Source organism: Lepisosteus oculatus, chromosome 1, assembly GCF_040954835.1.
Source record: "Lepisosteus oculatus isolate fLepOcu1 chromosome 1, fLepOcu1.hap2, whole genome shotgun sequence".
NCBI lineage: Eukaryota > Metazoa > Chordata > Actinopteri > Semionotiformes > Lepisosteidae > Lepisosteus > Lepisosteus oculatus.
The window spans coordinates 68,997,099-69,017,463 of NC_090696.1; the positions used below are offsets into that span (position 1 = coordinate 68,997,099).

General features: G+C 35.5%; 1 protein-coding gene across 13 annotated transcripts in view; it reads right to left on the minus strand.

The window, feature by feature from the left end:
* Positions 1-20,365, minus strand: part of camk2d2 (calcium/calmodulin-dependent protein kinase (CaM kinase) II delta 2) — a 103,932-nt gene that overhangs the window by 12,694 nt on the left and 70,873 nt on the right. For 3 of the 13 annotated variants that reach the window (XM_069191962.1, XM_015345675.2, XM_015345683.2), the window contains exons 7-15: positions 17,668-17,770; positions 16,077-16,160; positions 15,511-15,605; positions 12,726-12,848; positions 12,436-12,519; positions 12,103-12,145; positions 7,236-7,273; positions 2,607-2,666; positions 1,047-1,091 (exon numbers count right to left, since the gene is read on the minus strand). In XM_069191962.1, coding sequence (XP_069048063.1) covers positions 1,047-1,091; positions 2,607-2,666; positions 7,236-7,273; positions 12,103-12,145; positions 12,436-12,519; positions 12,726-12,848; positions 15,511-15,605; positions 16,077-16,160; positions 17,668-17,770 — 675 coding nt within the window. Of the gene's footprint in view, positions 1-1,046; positions 1,092-2,606; positions 2,667-7,235; positions 7,277-12,102; positions 12,146-12,435; positions 12,520-12,725; positions 12,849-15,510; positions 15,606-16,076; positions 16,161-17,667; positions 17,771-20,365 lie in introns of all 13 variants that reach the window. The other 10 variants (XM_015345674.2, XM_006629935.3, XM_015345677.2 and 7 more) reach the window with 5 other exon arrangements.

Sequence of the window (20,365 nt, forward strand, 5' to 3'; positions counted from 1 at the left end):
ACAGCACTTGTGCGGTTTATATTCTGTGCAAAGAAAAAAAAAGCACAGAGAACACAAACAACACATGCAAAGCTCACACAAATTATTAAAATCCTTCCCATCTTCTCTTCCATGCACAGAAACAAGATCATGGAAGTTATTAATCAAGATCAACCCTGCGCACACCCAATGTAGACACAATAAAAACATAAAAGCCAACCACAACCTTAAAAATGCAAAACAGAAAGGCATTATTTACACCGGTAGGATCTGTTTGGCCCATCGCCTATAAAATGTGTGACTCACAAATATGTGAAATCATTTCATTTCAGCACATATTCTGAAACAAGGCTGACTACCTGGAACAAGATTTGATATTAACAGAGAGTATGGAGCCATGTTGTCTGAAAATAAGAATTTGTTGGATATTCTGATGCATTATACTTAAATTTAATGAGGATTCTAAGTGACCTTTTTAATTACCCGTATTCTAATCTAGAGAATAAACTAAACAAATATAACCTGTAGTTTGAAATGCTATGCTTCTGGACTGAACTTCTGCCTTAATTGCAGTGTGCAATAATTTCTTTGCAAAAATCTACGTACAGTATATACCGTAACAAGTTACTTGTACATTCAACTAGTTTGACTGCCAAGTTAACAACTAATACATTATCAACAAACTCTTTCATTTACATTTTGATCCATTAAAAAAAAAGAAAATGACAAAATGTGCTCAGTGACACTTCATAAAATCCCAAAAGACACAGTAAGGCAAGAACAAACAAGAACAAAGGACACAAAATCATGCATAAAGTAAATTTATCTTCACCAAAATAGTGCTGTACAATGCAACACTTCTTTAAAAATGTACCCCCAAAAATATTTTATGAAAAACAAATCGTTCATCACCGTGACATGATGAAAATAGCAGAGCAAGGAAACAGACGCAGAAGAGATGTTTAAAACTATTATTTGCAGCCAATAATATCACAGAATTTCCTAAATGCCGCTTGTTAAAACCAACATGCACTTCTGACATCCCATGAAAGTGCTTGTCCGAATACCTTATTTCCATCAGCTGGGTTGTGGATTACTGTGGTTTGAGGCTCCTGAGCAAGAAGAAGAAGATAAAAAGACAGAATTTTCTCTCATGGTCAATACAGTGTTGAGAGCAGCAAAGAAAAGAAAGTGAAAACGAAAATGATGCTGAAGCAAAAGTCACACAGCAGTGCTGGGGGTGGCTGTATGCCACATTTAGCTTTTACTTTCTACAGGACAAGTTCTATTGTTGGCAGCCAGAGCATGCAATAGACCTTATTCAAGATGAGCACACATTCTGAAGACTTACTGTATTATAGCAGTCTGAATACAGAACACAACTGTGCCCCAGTTCAAGCACACTCATCTCCTACCCATCCACGGTGCAGAAATTTACGATTTCGAATGTTTTCTAAAGTTTGTACTTAAATATAAATGAATTAACCTTAACTGCAATTTTAATGACTGTTTCTAGGTTTAAATCTTCATAACTTCATAACTTAATCATTAAATGATCTGTTGATGCCATGGTACAGAAACTGTACATGAAACCCATTTTCGTTGGTAGGAATTCTATATTTCCCTGAATCGATCAGAAACTTTCAATCTGTTTCCTACAGTCTCAGCACAACTTAAAAATTTAGATTGAACCACTAATGTTGTATAAAAAGGACAGTAATAAAAAGTGTTCTTGACGTATTCAGTATTTGCTATGTGGTTTCGATTCTGTACATACAGTATAGAGACGGCTATACTTTGGATTAAGCAGTATTTGAATCAATTTAAAATTCTCCTTCTGGTCCTGACAAACACACACTAAAACATATTTACAAAGGTATTAGAAAGTAGTAAGCTTAGTGTGGAATACCAACTGCAAAATTTATTGTTATTATTAATATTGTTTTGGAGTTTCCAAAAAAAACTCCATTGACAGTATATGAATTTCTTTTCATAACATTTGATATGACTCCCCTGGGAAAATATCAACAGTACACATTTAAGCAAGATTATCACATGTGCGTTGTAGAACACGTTTTCTGGAAAAACCATATGCAAACAAAGAAGGTAATGCTAAATAGGTTAAGTTGGAAAGAAGATATGAAAATCATTCTAGGTCTGGTAAGTATGACAAAATCTGTTAATACAAGGAATGACTTGTAGCCTGTAAATGTGAGAATCTGAATAAGGTCTATTTTCATTGACTGTACCACACCAATGTTAGCTCTTTGCTATACCATTTTGCTATTATGGCACTTAAGAGCTGGTTAAACATGATCTCTCCTTGGCATCACAAGAGCTAATGGTGATACAAAAAGCACAGGACAAGTCCATGAACTGAACCAAAGCATGCAAGCTTTTAACTACAGTACATCTATCACTAGCAACTCCAACAAGCAGTGTATGTCTAAGGTCGGTATACTGATTCACAATGGAGCCCTCCACAAAAAAGGACAACTTAGAAATGAGTGGGAAAAAAAATCCACGATCAAAGAAAAATGCAAAATAAAAATCTAAAAGCAGATCAGACAAAAGCAAGGAGAATCGGTGGGGACTTAAGAAAGGAGAAAGTTAGAGTCCAGATGTACCAGAGCTGGAGTAGGTATAGGTTCTTTAGGACTGGTTACTACGTTGGTTTTGTTGTTAATCTGCAGGTGTGTAAAAAAACAAAAAGTAGAAACAGAGAAGCCTTAGACTTTGAAACGAACAACAATTCAAGTCCCCTACAAGGACTCTGTAGGATTTCTATAGGAAAAAAACATTAATATCTATAGCATCATCTTTTCAACACAGCAGTCCTTAAATGATACGACCATGTCAGGTTTTCCAGTGGTAAAATGTTAACCTTGGAAATGAGCATGGAATTGAAAAACTGAAACCAGAGATCTGAAATGCTGACTCTTGAAAGAGTGCCTTGGAACATAAATTATGACCATATATCGCTCAACGAGATCTGTTTATTACAAAAAATTCTTTTTCAAACGTGGACACATTATATTGTATGATCATCAGCAATTTCAAAAAATGACTTAAGCTGCTGTTGGTTTTTCTTTTAAAAAACACATAAAAACTAAAACAAAATACAGAAAATTCTCATTGACTTCTTTAATTTGTATCTTGGTAGTGCTGTACTAGACAGTTAATGCTCTGTGTGATTTCTAGGAATTTATGAATCACTGTTTAGAAAACGGCTGCAACAAGATCTGATTTTGACAAACTAAACAGCTTTTTGTGTGAAATTGTGTAATAAGGCTTTGGAAACAATAAGACTCAGTGATTCCCCAAGACTATGGGCTGGATGACATTTTCACACCTCCAGTGTCACTACTGACAGGATGCTAGGAGCTACAGTAAGTTCATACACTCTAACACGCTCTGGAAACTAAGTGGAGCAAAAAAAATATATTTTGAATGTGGTCATAAACATGTGCAAATGAATGCATAGTTTGAGTTACTGCATAGAACAAATTTCTTTTCTCCCTATTTTGACATCTCATCCACAGATGTTAAATTATTAAATATATATTAAACATTCAACATTTACCTTACCAAATCATGTTTTAAAAACATTAAAACAATGTGGTTTGCTACAATCAGAATCTTTCAATTCTATCTGAATGAAATATATTTATTTCACAATGACCACTTTTAGACATGGAGGTAAGCTTCAGGTTATGAATGCAACTCATAGGAGCAATGTGCAAAAAAGAAAACAGAGTAATCTGTAACTGATAAAGATATTGGAACAATACATCTCGCCAATGAACTAGTTGAAAAATCTCTAAAAGAATCCATCAGTCTTTCGATATGTCAATGCAAAGTGATTTCCAAACAAACAGGAAGATACCTCAAATATCAAAATAGTCTATTGACATACAGTATCATTGAGCTCATGGATTTACAGTATACATATGTTTGTCATAGAATGCCCAATATTTTTTTAGTACACACTGACTTCGAAATCAGACATGCTATTTGTCTTTAAATGAAAGTAAGCTTCTCGTTTAAAGTAAGGACTATTCTTTCCCAAATCCTTAAATTCTGAAATCCATTTATGGCACAATAGAAAAAGAAATACCATGTAATGTGCTACTGTATCTAGTTGTCTTAACCCATCCACCTAATATATCCCCGAAACAAACAATATTAAGCAGTGCATTTCCTATAGCAGTTCCTTCTTTCAGGACACGTTTGGGGGGCTGCAGGGTGAGGGTGCAATCTTTTCGAGCAAAATCCTCACCATTGTTTGAATACTTGAGGTGGACTTCCTTTTCTGAATTGAACAACCAGAGAGAAAGGAAAGAAGACAGATTTGACCCGATTAAAAACTGAAACCACTCATATTTCTGCACCAACGTGTTTGTAAGGGAAATAGGGAATAAATCCAATGCAACTATCATAAATTATGTATAATGTATCACACAATAGTGGGCATGGAAATATTTAGCAATGACTAAATGTATGTACTGTATGCTTATTGTATCTACTTAAGACTTAAGGCTTAGGACTGCCCATATTGGTGACATCCACTTACAGTATATCAGCATACAGTACCAAGAACTTGGGAGATTCATAATAAAACTGAAGTCAGGGAGAATATTCAGTTACCCATTTTAGAGCACTTACACAAATGCTCGACTACAGTACATCATTCAAAATGTGAAAATTCTAAGTACTCACTGCAGGTTTTAAAACTATTAAGTAACCCAGAATTGCTTTCAAAAGATGTGAAAGGCAGCCATTTTATGTAAGTTCACTAGACATGCTCATTAAGGTTTTCATCATACATGAGTGCAAAAGTAAAAGAAACCAAACTGCTGTAGATAAATTAACTACATACTAAACTGTAATTACTCAAAACAGCTAGAGCAGCGAAGGTAGATTAAAACAACCCCACATCCCTGACCATGTCTTTATTTCATCTGTTAGGTTCAATTATTACCCAGCAATTCACCAGAAAAAGCCTTGGGAAAAGAGTGCTGTCAATGACAGCTTCCACCTCTGTTTTTAAGCATAGTGTCTCCAACCTCTTGTGTTGTTTTCATTCTAGACAACGTTGAGTGTCAAAGTGCAAACGAAAGCAAAATGGATTTGTTGGTAAAAGTAGGGCATTGTCAATTATTTAATGTGGGACAGCAGTCCCAGGAATTTCTATGCTGCAATGCGTAACTACCCAAAACAGAATATGTAACTGAAATATTTCCAGATTTGTAGCCTGCAAATATTGTTAGGTTAATTCCTTCTGAAACCATGTCTATATAGGAAACACCAACATACAAGGCTATGCACTTAGAAGTTGATGAAGGGACCTGCGTATGAATAACATATTGAAAGTAGTTGCACATTTATCTTACTTTCAATATGCTACTGAAGCAATTGCAATAGGAGAGCAAGCTGCCCAGCACCACAAAGACTCATTGGCTCAATGAAGGCTTACTGACACGATTATTAACAACTTTAATAAACAAGGAAAAGAAGAGGTTGAGGTTATAGCTTCAGGTTTCCAAGGTTATTGGCTCTGGCCGTTTTCAGGGTGCATGTAAAATCCCAAAGTTCAGGGAACCTGTATCAATTCAACAGCAGAGAGAGCACACAAATTGTGCAGCCTTTATTTGCATGTGTACAACCTTTTCCTCTGGTGGTCCATCTTTTTTAAAAATGGAACGCAAACCTGTAAGTGGGATTTTGCGCCTAAACATCCTACCCACTGATAAGTGATACCTGAAAAATAATACTTCATACATCTTATACAGTACATAAAATACACTTTTATATACGTTTGCTAACATTCTGCAATAATGGAGAAAAATTATGACTTCAAACTTACCTGTAATTCAATGTTAAAGGAGAAAAGAAAATGATCAATGTTCTATTTTATTTACAACTTGATTTTCTAAGCAAGAAAGTATTGCTGATCCACCATTTTGATTCGTTTTACACCAGCCTCCGGTATCTATGGGTAGCTTTTTGCCTTCCATCTTAAATTTGACTTTCAACCATATACTGTACTTTCCAAGACTTGTTCTTATGCCCTGTCCAGGAGGGACCACTATGTCTTCTGGTTTTTGCTCCAGCCATTGCTTTCAATCACATGCTAATTGCTTGCAGTTTTCGAGTTGGGGCATATTTTTTAAATTTGCTTTCAACTTAAAAGTTGCATAGGATATACAGTATAACTGGTATCTATTCTTCTGTTGGTATCAATTACACTACCAAGTTTCAGGACTATCCTCACTCATGTGTGCTACCCGACAGGTAACCACCAACTTGACGTGCAGGAGACAAATAAATCTCACAGAGTAAGCATCTGATACATTTTCAGTTCCACCTGTGTCCGTTCATCAAAATCTGCTTACAGTACCTAGCTAGAGCTACTGTAGGTACTGTATAAGCTTAATGGAGAGGCTGCTTTGCGTTTTGTAGGCTGAAGCTGTTGGAAGCAGTACCCTTGAAATCAGAGTTATTTGGAAACTGAGGAATGAATTTGGAAACAAGTTCACCGAAAGCCTAAACAAGCAAGCAGATCAATTAAAGTCATCAGTTACCACAGGAGATTTAGAACTCCATCAAAATGAAAACCAGCAGACAAATTGGTCCCTCTGGAGAGGTTAGGGAAACTACAACTCACACCACATTTCTCCAGCTGACCTCTACGCATCCTTTACAGCTGCAGCTTGCCATGAGACTCCAGTTTGTTTCCACAGGTCACGTCCAAGGAAAAGCTAACTCATTTTTGGAAGCATTTGTATCCTGAGACGCTACACTGACTCATACCGCTAAAGAGCTTTTTTGACCCAGCAATTGTTAACTCAAGCTAAGGCAACAAACATAAATAGTAAGTTTAGTTTCGATTTCAAGTGCCACACATTTATCACAAAAGTAGCTAGCCTACATAAATAAAGATTTTCAAACTACATTTAACTATAAATCCGAACTGAATATAATGCATTGAATCATTACGGGGCATTATTCAGTGATATACAGTATTCACATAGAGAATCCAAATCTAACCATCAGCTGTGTGTACAGTACTAAATTAAAACAAGTTCCAGTTTTTACAGCTACCACTGTAAGTAAAGGAGACGAGAGTAGTACTCCACGCCCTGAAAACATCATTCCAGTTATGAGTATTTAAATTGTTGTGCCACGTCCTGCAATAACGAGCGTGAAAGGTTTGTAAAGGAAAGTCAAAACAAAGGTGATGAGGTCAAACCTACCTTCACACCATCTGGCTTTTTGTTCATCAAACTTTTCACTGCTGTGAAGGCAATTCAAAGGGGATATTTAGTGCATGGCAAGTGAAAAAACAAACAACCATGCATTAGAGATTAGGTTTGCTGCAGAAAAGGTGTAATACTTTTTGCGAGAATTTGAGAGGCAAATTCTAGAATTAAAAACATAGTAGGATAGTTATGTTTCCATAAACAGCTTTAATTTTCTCATTAATCACACAATTATTTTTGTTTAAAAAATTTATAAGATTTAGAGAAATTCGAAGAAAAAACATTCCTCTTCATGACACCATACATTCTTTGAGTAAATCTTGGTTATTTAGAAAGAGAAACGCCCGTAGGTCCTCATGGACACAAACAAATCCAGAAGACATATTTGCATACTTATAATGTGTGATTAAGATTAAAAAGCAATGCCTTTTCGAGATCTGTAATTTGACACTTCAAATTCCATCCCGCAGCATGCAGGCAAAAAGTAAAACACCTGCCCCAAAGAGAGAGCAGCAGCAATTTGACAATACTAGGAATACAAATGAAAGCTACTGTCACCGTGCTTGAGTATTTATTGTCAGCCAAAGATAACACAGGTGGACAGGAGACCCTCAAGGCACTATGTTGTGGACATAATGCAGTTTTAGTAAAACAGGGATTTGTAAAGCAAGCAGGAAGGTTTCTCAATTATTCAGGCAGAGATTTCTGGGGGATGCAAAACATGTCCCTATCTGGGCAATAAACCTTACCTCATAGGTAACAAATTCCAAAAAGGGAGGAAAGAAAAAAAGGAAACAATATAAATATACTGTAATTTGTTTTTTTTTTTGTTTTTAATACTTTAGCTTGGAAAAAAATGATGGAATGACAACAAAAATAAAATTCAGTAGTAAGAAACACCTCAGTGTTATTGTTCTTAATTAAAAAAGACAATTCTGTTGTCCAGAAAAGTGACCATCAAATTTGGGGCAAGAAACGGTAAGTCAGACATACCTAATATTGTAATGTTAATGATCACGTGCAGGATTTACCAAATTTACTTACACAATTGGGTATTACCTTAATCATATTACAAACTTACCAATCAGACAAGAACTCTGCAATATTGCAACAGTCTGACTTTTTTCAAGTCACATTGGCTAAATGTGTAATCAGCTTAGGTACCTCCACAGAGCTTTTACTAAAGTACAGACAAAATACAGCAAACTACTATGAATCAAAATGAAATATATATACTGTATGCCAGTATACAGTATAAGGGATAAACAGTATAAAATACTGAAATTGTTTAAAGAAAGACAAATACTTCCTGCCTGGTCTGAGGAAACAACAAAGGAAAGGCAAATTAAAAGTTAGTGAGCAAGAGCTTTCACCAAAACCATTAGATCAAAATTAAGCAGAGATACTGGATGATAAGATCTACACTTTAGAGGTTCTGTATCCTTTTTAACAGGAAACCTAAAGAGGTTTGTAAAGTTTAGGAAGAAGAGTCTGAGACTTAAATGAATTCAGAAATATAGATATCAAAATAGGGGACAGATGGGAAAATAATTTTTATAATATCTGACCTGGAACCCATAAATTCCAGGGGATATTTTCTCTCTACATGAAAGACAGTTCTTTTATTATTTCTTCCAAGGAGAAGGACCCCACCAATCTGTTGTTTGGTTGAGAATTGATAGAGATAGAGGAATGTCAAGGTTTTTGGAAAAAGGACTCTAACAGGGAGTAGTCTGTGACTGAAATAGATTCTGAATATACAGTATGTTCTTAAATTTTAGATGAACATTATGGATCTGTTCCAACAAACCCTGTGTGAATTTCACTGATCAGATTTTGCACATAGATGTAACTGGTGCACTCAGCATTTACTAGCTTTTGTTGCCAAATTCATGCAGCATTAGACGGGACAAATTATGTTTGCAGTTTAATATGGTCTTTATACAAATCAGGGGTTGTGCAGGTGGCATATTGTTAATCTAATTAAAGGATGAGGTCCGTCAGTACTGCCAACATCTCAACCTGTTCCTTTTGGCAGACAAATCTGACGGCTTTTTGTCCTAAAACGTAATCAATATGTTAATAGGTACAGTATGGTGAACTGTGGAGAAAAAAGAGCTGTTTAGAAAACAGGAAATGCCAAGGGTTCAAGATAGGACTGTCTGACACGAAAGAACACATTCGCAGTTTGTGTCCAAGGCAGTTTCTGAATGTGCTTCTGAATGAAACAGAGTTGGGAAATGAGTGATCTCATGAGGGGTTCAAGCAATACTTAAATTTCCCACCCAGCTGCAAATTATGACTGTCTAGGTCAGGAAGAGATTAAATACATTAGGGATAAACTGACAATAATCCCAGTTAGAAGCACAAACATTTGCTAAAACTGTAGGAGTGTTTGTTTTGTCTTGTGACAATGATACAATGTCCTCATCGGCGTTTGCAAAGCAACCAATAGGTACAGTACCTTTTATATACTTAAATCAGCTTGTCCTGAGAATAGAATGTTGAATGAAAGAGCTTTCACACCAAGCCTCTGCATATGCAGAAATGATCAGACTTGCATGGACTCCTGAAGAAATGTCACATATGGCTACAGTAAGGCAAGTTAAGATAACAGTGGTCCTCACTTTGCAGCAAAATCACAAGACAGGAGTTGTACAGTATATTCACCAGTACATACTGTATCTCTTTATAACAGAAAACAATATTCAAAATCGTACTCATACAGTATATGTGACAAATGAAACTTAACCTACTCTTTGTGAGTGATTCATTCCAAAATAGAGAGCATATTATTACAAAGAGAAGAATACTGAAGTAAAAACAGAAACACAGCACTTCATTTTACAACAGAATTCATATAATCAATAATTTGTCTTTTTAAGGTTATCTCAAACTAAAAAACTTTCATTATCTTGTACATTTTTTTATTCTTAAATATTTTCAATGTACTTTTTCAATAATTTATTCAGGTTTTTATGTTTTAAAGAACATAATAAGCACATTGTTCAAGCTACTGCTTAAGAACACAGAACTTTTTGTCTTACTTCTTATGAACTCTGCATCAATCTTTACAAGGTAAGAGACACCCGGCCAGTGGGATTCTCATTAAATGCGAGATTTGACTTAAAAATCACCACTGCGATCTCCTTGCAAAAAGGTGTGACACCGTGAGGAAAAGAGACAACTTAGAGTTGCTGGGTCTACGAGTCTCACAATCCTCACTTCTCAGCTAACAGCAGCAGAAAGAGCAAAGGTCAGCTGGAAAGTATGAAGCAGGAAGAGCTTCTTAACCCTGTGCTTCGTCTGGGGTACAGAGTCCAGGACAGGCAGACAGAGAGCCTGAAGAAAAGGCGTCAGGTTAAAAGAGAGACTGGAGGAAATCTACTCTTGCCACTCAGAACTGAAGAGAAAAGGAAGACTGGTAAACGACGTTATAAACATAATACGGGACTAAAAGAGTTTAGTAACAGCTCCACAGATGAGTCTAGATTTTTGGTTAGTTTGGTCTGTATGTGTTGTCCACACTGCTATTAAAAAACAACCATACAGCAGCAGCAGGGTTTAAATGCCTCCATAGTGTCAAATAGATTCTTTCAGGCTAGACGATAAGTGCAGAGGAACTCAGCTGTTTTAGAAGCACCCCCGATGTGCCACACTTTAGTTTATTTAGTAATGGAGATGAGCGATAAGAAGACAGGGCAGAGGGAGTTTGTGTTGAGCAGCGTTGTCCCTGCTCTGGTTAATCACACACTCAAAAGGGATCTGAGAACCATCACATCCACAGCAGAAACACACACACTATGAAGTGATATGGAAAAAAAACAATGAACAGGGCTATCAGAAGTGCCAGACAATCGATCAGTATAAATGAGTTTATTATTACTGTTAGACTTGCTACAGGGGAAATCTGATCATACATTGTGGTTCTCAAGCTTGTAACTTGTAAAAAAAAAAAAAAGACCAAAGGCTTAAAACTACTATATTTACAGTATATGCTACTATTGAAGGCTAAGATTTCGTTATTCAAGCAGAAAAGCAATGATGAAGTGGAAGCAAGTCAAGCCTGCTCTAAGTAGAACATTATTTTCATGTCCAATAATTTACAAATGGGCTCTGTTGAACTGTTCACCAGAGATTAAATACATTAGTCTTCATTAATGTCCATGATATCAACACGACAACATAAAGAGAAGGAAAGTCACTCTAAATGTGAGGACAAACATTAGAGGGAAAATGTTAAAAGTTTATCATCCACTGTGCACATAATTACAGTACTGTACATCTGCCTACAGAGTTATCTAAGAGAAAACAGAAGAAATTTCGATCACAAATCAAGCAACTCTTGCTACACCATGTTGTCTCTTTCTATGTCAGGGGTGTCTCAGTTTCCAATCTGAGTAGTCAACTGAAAATGAACATGATTATTTTATTTTTATATTAGACATACTGTATAAAGGATTTTTAAGGCACTTTACAGCTAATTCCTGACAAATGCACGTCATAATAACAATGTAACAGAGAGCTCAGGTGGAACAAACAGAATTCAGGAATTTGTTTGACAGCCCTGTTCTAATATTGTTCTACTTCCCTATAGTTTGGGAAAAAAACCCTTTGTAATGACTTTCTTTTTAACTTTTTTCAATACTAAAGTATTAAGATTTCATAACAAAAACTCCTGAACTATTTTAAACAGGAAAAACATTCTTTTGAATTTTGGAGCAAAAAAAAAACATTGCTGTGAATTTAGTCAGACTTAAAACATGGTTTTGTTTGTGTAACTGTTTCAAACATAACAGAGCAGTCAAGTCTCATTAGCGTGTACACAACTTCAGAAGAATAGAGAACTGCAAAAACATACCTGAGAAGTTTCTTGTGGCAAGCATAGTTGTAAGGATTGCTCCCTAAAACAACAGTACAATTATACTTTTATTATAACACTCTCATTTATGTTATAATGCTTAACATTCTAATATTAAAAGGAAAAACTACATACATTTAAAATATTTTTTATTAAAGTGCTATAGCCCCTTCAATACACAGAAATAAAGGTTTGTGATTATATTTAATAATTTGCAAATACAGTGCTGTAATTCCTGTTACAGGAATGCAGAGTTTGTTTTCCCTTTTAATATTTTACTAATATAGGTTCATAGTTTCTCATATTTACGGTTTCAGTAAAACGTAATCATACCTTCAGTTTTCTTCTGGCATTGAACTTCTTCAGGCATTCCACAGTCTCCTGCCTGTGCATCATAGAAGCCACAGTAGATCGTTGCTGGAAAGGAAATAAACTTGGTCAACTGATCAATGATTTACAATATCCATAATTTACTCATCTGCATTCGTAGTTTTTAATTCCTTGGAAACCAACTTCAACAAATATTTTATGTCTTTAGTACAAATATATTTAAAACCATTGAATAAAATGAATGTTCAAAAATAATACTTCATATTGAAAATGTTCATTGTATGTTGACTTACGCAGATCCATGGGTGTTTCAGTGCTTCTGATGCTGTGATTCGTTTAGCAGGGTTGATCGTTAACATCTTATTAATCAGATCTTTGGCTTCAGGAGTCACTGTGTCCCACTCTGGTGATGGGAACTAAAGAACAAGTAATACATTTTAAGTTTTTATCTATCTTTACATAATTTCTAATATTACAAGAATAAATTTATACATTTTAAAGAATGAAGATGTTCATTTTTAGAGAAACTACAAATTTATATTTATATGTATCTTATGTAAAAACAAGTCACAGGCAGATCTAGCACAATTTCAAACATGAATAATCACATTGATAGGATTTCAACATGATAATTGGCAGACAGGGTTTTTAATAAAGAAATATCTTATATGAAGCAGATCTTAAAATAATTTGTCATTGCCTCTTTGTAAGTCTTAGGTCGATAACATAGATGAATCCTTAGTTTATAGTCACATACACAAAGGTACAAATGTATTTTTGGCCATACTGGAATTTTCTATTCACTGCAGTCAGTTAGAAATTATATTTATATTTCAGGAACATACAGTAATGGAATTTACTTGTCTAAGAGATAGGGGATTCCTCATGAATGTTCTTAAGACTTGACTATGGAATTATAAGATACTGTACCCATTTTGATAAATCCACTTGCTTTGAAGGCTTCCTTATTCCACCCATTAATTTCATACTTTGCATTTACATCCCCTTTCATTAATTCAACCATGTTACCATGCAACATAATTTGCAAAACAGTTACCGTATCGTGAAATAGACTCAGGACACAAATTAAAATGTTAACTATGTGATGTAAGTACAGTACTGTATGCTTTCACCCTACAAAGCTCTGCATGCCTAGGAACTACCTCTGGGAATACTTTAGTGAATGGATCTTAACCTTTAAGAGATAAAAAAAACTAATATACAGTGGAGATGCGAACAGAGCCATAGCTTCATATATTTTAAATGTACCACAGTAATAGGATTCAGCCCCATTTTCAGGAATCAACACACACTCTCAGTGTGTTGCAGGACATTAGTCATTGGCTAGCCATCATGCATTAGGTTTTATGAAATTGACAGGCATCATGTATGACGATGTTCCAAAATGGAATCTGGTAGGTAGACACCTGTTAATGGAGCTGAGTCTCAACACTGTTTTCAGAAATTATTATTTTTTAAATCTGTGACAGGAAAACAGCAGAGCAGTATACTTCATGATGGATGCCCGTAGATCTGCATGAGCTTGAACAAGAGGAAGCAGTCTCATATGTGGGCATATGGCAGTCAGAGGATGAGCTGACACATACTATGAGTCACCAGCGCTGTGTAAAAAGCAAAAACTGTAACGGCAACTGGTTGCTTTTACAGTTCAGTGAATTTCATAGCTGGAAGGAGTTATGGATTAACCTAGACCACTGCAGAACAATTAGCCATGAAAATGAACCAATCTGTGTCTATCCTGACTGAATCTTGTAATTCCAACCCTTAATTTATAAATCCCACAGCCTGTTGTGTGACATAAATATTATCTGATTAGCAAAAAGGAAAATTCTTCAGCACTACTTGGAGAATAAGTGACATTCTGAATAGTTCACTCTTTATTTTGGTGTTGACTGGCACAAATCCTTGCTATTGGCCATTCTAAAACATTATTAATGCATTTTCTTTGTGGTCTCTTGAACCTCCAGTTCCCATCAAAACATTCTTGAGTCTTCGCATTTTCTAAAAAAACATCATTCTTTATTTGATGCCTAAAACATTCCTTGTTGCTCAACCACTTATTTCACTGATATCATCAGCTGCTTCACTGTCATTCAGTTAAGAATACTTTAATTACATTAATTCACGGGGACAGGAACACAACCATACAGTAGCTAGGAAGGGGACACAAAGGGTCATGATTTTTAGGTACTGAACAGACAAGATACGTCAAATGGCCTGCTTATGTTTTAACATTACTGCTTTCAAGAGATACTGCTTTGTTCTTTTATATATTTCTTGTTGCATCTTTGAGTTTGGATTGAAAAGTAAAATAATGAGACCTTTTACACACCATATAAGCAAAATGGTTATGTCAAAGATACTTTGTGGCCACCCCATTAACACAGTGAAGAATCCAGAGACATATGGGTGAAAAAATGTTAAAGATGACGGGAAAAGAAAGGGAACTTGAAAAAAGGAGATGAACGTTAGATCTTGGGCTCTTTTTGGCTTTGTCTTATGCTGGGTTGATGTCAGTCTTTACGGGTAGGTTCATTCAAATTAATAATGGCTCCACCAAGCAAATCATGTGTGTCCTCTTTGTGTCTGTTTTCTAAAATAATCGTGATTGTAGTGCTCTTGTTGTTCATCTTTAAATAACTGTAGGCAAGGATGGGCTGCTACTGTATGTGTAAAAACAGCTTTTTCTCTGCTAAAGGGAGTAATGTGTCTAACTAAATCCCAATAAATTAAATCTTATTAGTAAGAAAATGTATCAGTAGTACTGTTTTTTTGTCCTGATGGTCTATAGAGAAACATCAATGACAATGCCAAGAATTGGGAGCCAATTAACAGTCTTCTACCATGTATAACTAAAACCTCATCAAAATGTATTCTCTTTTGATCAAGTGAAAAAGTGTATTTTTGTTGTTTTTCTCAGTGCCATGCCAATAGGCCTTAAAAGCTGTAAGGTTTGAACAGAAATAACAATCATTAATATTAAATGCAAAGTTAATACATGGTACAATAAGGGCACAGTCCAAAAGAGGCCTTTGAGCAGGAATACTGACGACTTACATCATAGGCTCCTGCCTTGATCTGCTGGTACAGCCTGTGCTGATCTTCATCCCAGAATGGAGGATAGCCAACCAGCAAAATATAAAGAATGACACCTGCAGAGATGAAAAATACAGGGATGAATGAGGCCACCTCAGTACAGCTGATAAATGGATCATCAGGGAAAAACAGAGAAAGTAATAGGAAAGTGGTGAACCTTAACAGCGTTTAATATCAGCTAAACTCCATGTGACACAAGTAACTGATCCACTTAAAAATGCTTTTTATTGTGCTTTTAAATGTTACTATATCTGTTCAATTTTGTTTTCTTTTCATTTATCTAATACCTGTGGTGCTTTATACATGAAGCACATTTTACCATGACAGAACAGTGACACAACAAACAGTGGAAAACTCACCTGGAGCCGAAGCACAGGGAGTCTGTATGGTTTGAGCGCACCAGTGTAAGGGACTATGAGACTACAGGCTTGCTCAATATACAATATCTCTGCCACGCAAAAGCATTTTGCACAATAAAAAGTAACCTTATTGTGCTGAAACCTGCCATAACAACACAAGTAACTTACCACAGGCCCACATGTCAACAGGTTTTCCATATGGATCCTTCCTTAAAACTTCAGGTGACAAATAACCTGGAGTACCAGCAAACCCTGCCAACAAACAAAATCTGTCAGTTTACATAAACAGCGTAACATCAGTGCTGTCAACACGTGCTCAAAGTAATGCCCTTTGAAATGCTTCTCTGTAACCTTATGAAAAACAGCTCTGTTGAGCTGTTGAGACACAACCACCACACACCAGTCAGTCCTCAAAACCCTGACTGTAACTGATAAAATTGAAGATTTTGTTCAAAAATAATATGAACTGCATTTCAGCCTAATGAACAGGAAGATAAATTATTCAGTGAATCTCTTGCGAGCCCAAGTTTTTTAAGATGTTGGATCTCAAAGCCTACTGAGGAAAAATATTTTTGATATATTTATGTTAATGTACAGTATCTCATGTAACATGTCTTATGGTATAACAATGTTATAACTTGCAGGTAGGCCAGGACTGCAATGCACGGTTGATTTATTGAATAAAATCCAAGCTAAAGGGTTGTTATGTTTGGCATGTACCGTATACAAAATGCACTTTCAAGTATATTTGCCCTTACTAATCTTCATATAATGTACTGTAGATCTTTCAAAAATTACAAAGTTCATCACTGGTTTCTTTACCACTTTGTTCTTACTCATTTCGGTCCTGTAGTGTTTATTACTTTACTTTCTTGCCACAATCGTAACAGACATCCACCAGCCCACAGAGTGAGACTGTAAGATCTGAATCCTACTGCTGCTTATACAGTGAGAAGCACTGTAAAAACTACAATCGAAGAAATAGCAATCAATGCCTGTCAGTATATTTTAAGGATGAAAGTTTATATAGTTCTAATACTGACACATTATACTGTATGTCAGATGAGATACAGTATACATGATTTCAATTTTACTTACAGTAGGTTCAGGATTTCTAGATCCTGTTGCAGAACTTCACTAGGGTTCACTGCTTGGAAATGACCAATCTCTAGTATTTCTGGTGATTGCTACTATTTTTTTTTAATATAATATGTTTTTAGATAATGCGACTTGCACAGGAGAAGAGGAGAAAAATAAATTGCAATTTGTTTTCTTTGCCTTCTTGTTTTTTGCAAGTGTGATTATAGCACTACCCAACCTCCAGCTGCATTTGTTTTATGAAAACAATTTTACGCAAATGTGTTTTTTTTATAAACTCAGTGTCTCAGACCTTTGATGTGGTTCCATCATATACTTTTACTGCAATTAAAGCATGTCAGTTTTGTGCAGTTTCCCTCACTCTCATCTTCTATAGGAATCCTTGATGACACATTAGTAATATTTCAATAGGGACGGTGAACTTTTCTGTAATCCGTTTTTTGGAAATAACATTTGAATTTCGTGTCATACAGTACACTTTATGATAGTCATTTCCTCCATTAGGAAAAAAATCTAACTACAACTGTACCACTAATACTATCCTGCATGGCAAAGTCTGGTGTTAAAAAGGTTGCATTAATAATAAGATTGTTAGCACCTCGTTTTGATTCTAATTCAACAGTTTAGATTAGCGCTTATCAGCCCACAAACATTTACTCACCAAACCAGGCTTGCTGGTCCCCTTGAACTTCAATCGCCAGTCCAAAATCTGCTAGCTTCACTGCTGCCCCCTTCAATTTACTAGCTAAAAGTAAATTCTCAGGCTTTGCATCAAAGAGAAGAGAGTTGAAGAAAATTTCAATATTCATCCACTCACAGCAGGTGTCTTTTTTTACCTCACATCTCTCCTACCGTATCAAACTGTTTCTCCAGAACACTAGGAAAGTGCCTTGTCAAGGACAAATCCAATATGCACAGTTCACTTTTAGGGAATGTCAAAAGAAGAAATCAAAATGAAATTCTTAGAATAATTCTGCATTTTTGTGGACTCGTGATAGCTTTCAACACTGTTAAGCACTTGGTAAAAATAAATGTGAATGCATTTATATAAATGGAGATTTATAAGAAGTATGCTATACTGTATATTACAGGACTAAATATATTTTAATTACAGGACAATTAATGCGTTTGTCACTGAATGATTAATTACTGACTTACGCACTTCCCTAGTGCTCTAGGAGTTACATTCATACTGTTTTCTAAAATTCAGAAATGATTTGAGCTCTTTGGCTTTGTAAAAGATCTTCTCTCTTCAAAAACATTATGAGGTATAATGGACTTTCTTTGGAATTAAACTAGCAGGTCCAAATGAGTGTATTAAGCACAGAAAGACCCTACATGCCAATTTAAAATTTTGTAAAACATTTCCAAACTATTTTATATTTTTACTGATACATTGAGTTAAGTTCACATTTCATTAAGACTTTGTTTTCATGATATATGTCAGGATTGTATGTCTGTTTATTTCCTGGATTTATGTTATAACGACTTCTCCCCAGCATAGCCTATGAATTGGTTTTAATCTGGGGATCCTGTAACTTTCAACCTAGGAAACTAACAAAAGGAGAAAAGTAATTTACAGAATGACTGACAGTGATGGGAACAAATGTGGTGGGCTATCTTAAATAACACAATTGCTTTAAAACTCCTGACAAATATAGGTACAAACTCCTAGATAAAGAAAGTGGTAGAAAAGCTTAGTACTAGTTCTGGATTTGATAGAAAACAAGTTTATCTTTTAATTCTGAACATAATTTTCCATTATTACAAGGATATTGTAACATGCATTATTGCTTGGTACCGAGTGAGTCGTTAGTAAGAAAGTCAATGATTCAGTAAAGGTCTCACATGCTTATGGAATGTGCATCAAACAGTGTGACGCAGCCATTTAGACACTCACAGCATATCATCATGCAAATCTTTGCAAACATTTCAATCAAAATTCTTCTCTGCATTCGATTATGCATTCGTTTACCACTTTGACGCTTTTCCACAAAAGCAGGGTTTCGTCTCATCAGTAATTGCTGACAGAGTCGCCAGTCTTTTGTAAAATGCCTTGATTAGCTGACATCACCACCAGTCTTGAACTTCGTTCAGAACCTGGTCATTATTTTTTTAACTGTTTTCATTGAGCTTCAAAAGAAACTTGCCACAACTACAGTACAAATTCACAAAGTTGTCATTATAAAAATATCAATCCTTTGTGCAAGAGCTTCAGCAGACATGTCAGTTAGATGCATTATGCTGATTAATATTTGCTATCGACAAGGTTGACCAACAAATGGTCTACTATGGCACTCATAGCTTAGTAGTCTATGTGGCCACCATCTGAAGAAATATAGGTTGCAATACAGGCTTGATTCTATCCAATTCCTCTTGAAGAACCTGGACAGATGTTGTCTCTGAGCACAAGATGACACATCTCATCCAACATATGTTTAATGGGGTCTCAAGTCATGACAAGGATGGCATCTACAGCATAACGGTTTAATTCTCATCTTGCAAGAGAGCCAATGCTGTACACTATGTGTAGCATGAGGACCTACACTGTCCAGCAAGAATGATGTCACATCAAAATGAGGCAGCAGTATAGGCAGTATGGGAAGGTCTTGATCAATGTAGGTTCTGCAAGCCTTGTCATTAATTATTATTATTATGTCTCTTAGGGGTAAGATCGCTCTTTGTATTGTGTGAATAAAGACTGGGCTCCTGTGTGGGTGCCTGCTTCTTCACCTCCACACATCTAAACTGCTGCTGATTGATTTTTTACAACAGGATTTTTCTGATGCAGTGGAACTGTTGGTGTGAAAATGATCAAGAAGTGGCTGTATAATGATGGGTTGATTTTGGCAAAGTGTTGTCACTGGTAGTCTTCCAAATCATGGACTTCAATTAACAGGCTACTGTACATTTGGCTGTAAATCAATATTTTCTTTAATGTCAGCCATGAATGAATAACACAACCAAAATAATTTAGTCTAAAATCCAGATAAATATACAGTATATATACTTTATATATTTTCCTACGAACATCATTAAGTGTTCAGTTTCTTTTGATGCTCAGTATAATTGTATCATTCACATAAACTAATACTGTCAGAGTAAAATTACGAATTAAAACTCTTGGTAACTTTTCCTTCTTTGACTGATGTAAACAAAATATCAGTTCTTGTTCTGGATCTGAGACTTGCAACGTACTTGCTGTAAGAGCACAAACAACATATAACACTCTTGAAAAAATAATTAAAATTCAATTTGCATTTTCTTTTGCATATTCATACCACTGACTGCACTTTCATTAAATGTGAAATGTTAAATAATTGATAGTACTTTCCATTAATGATCTAAGCTCCCCTCCA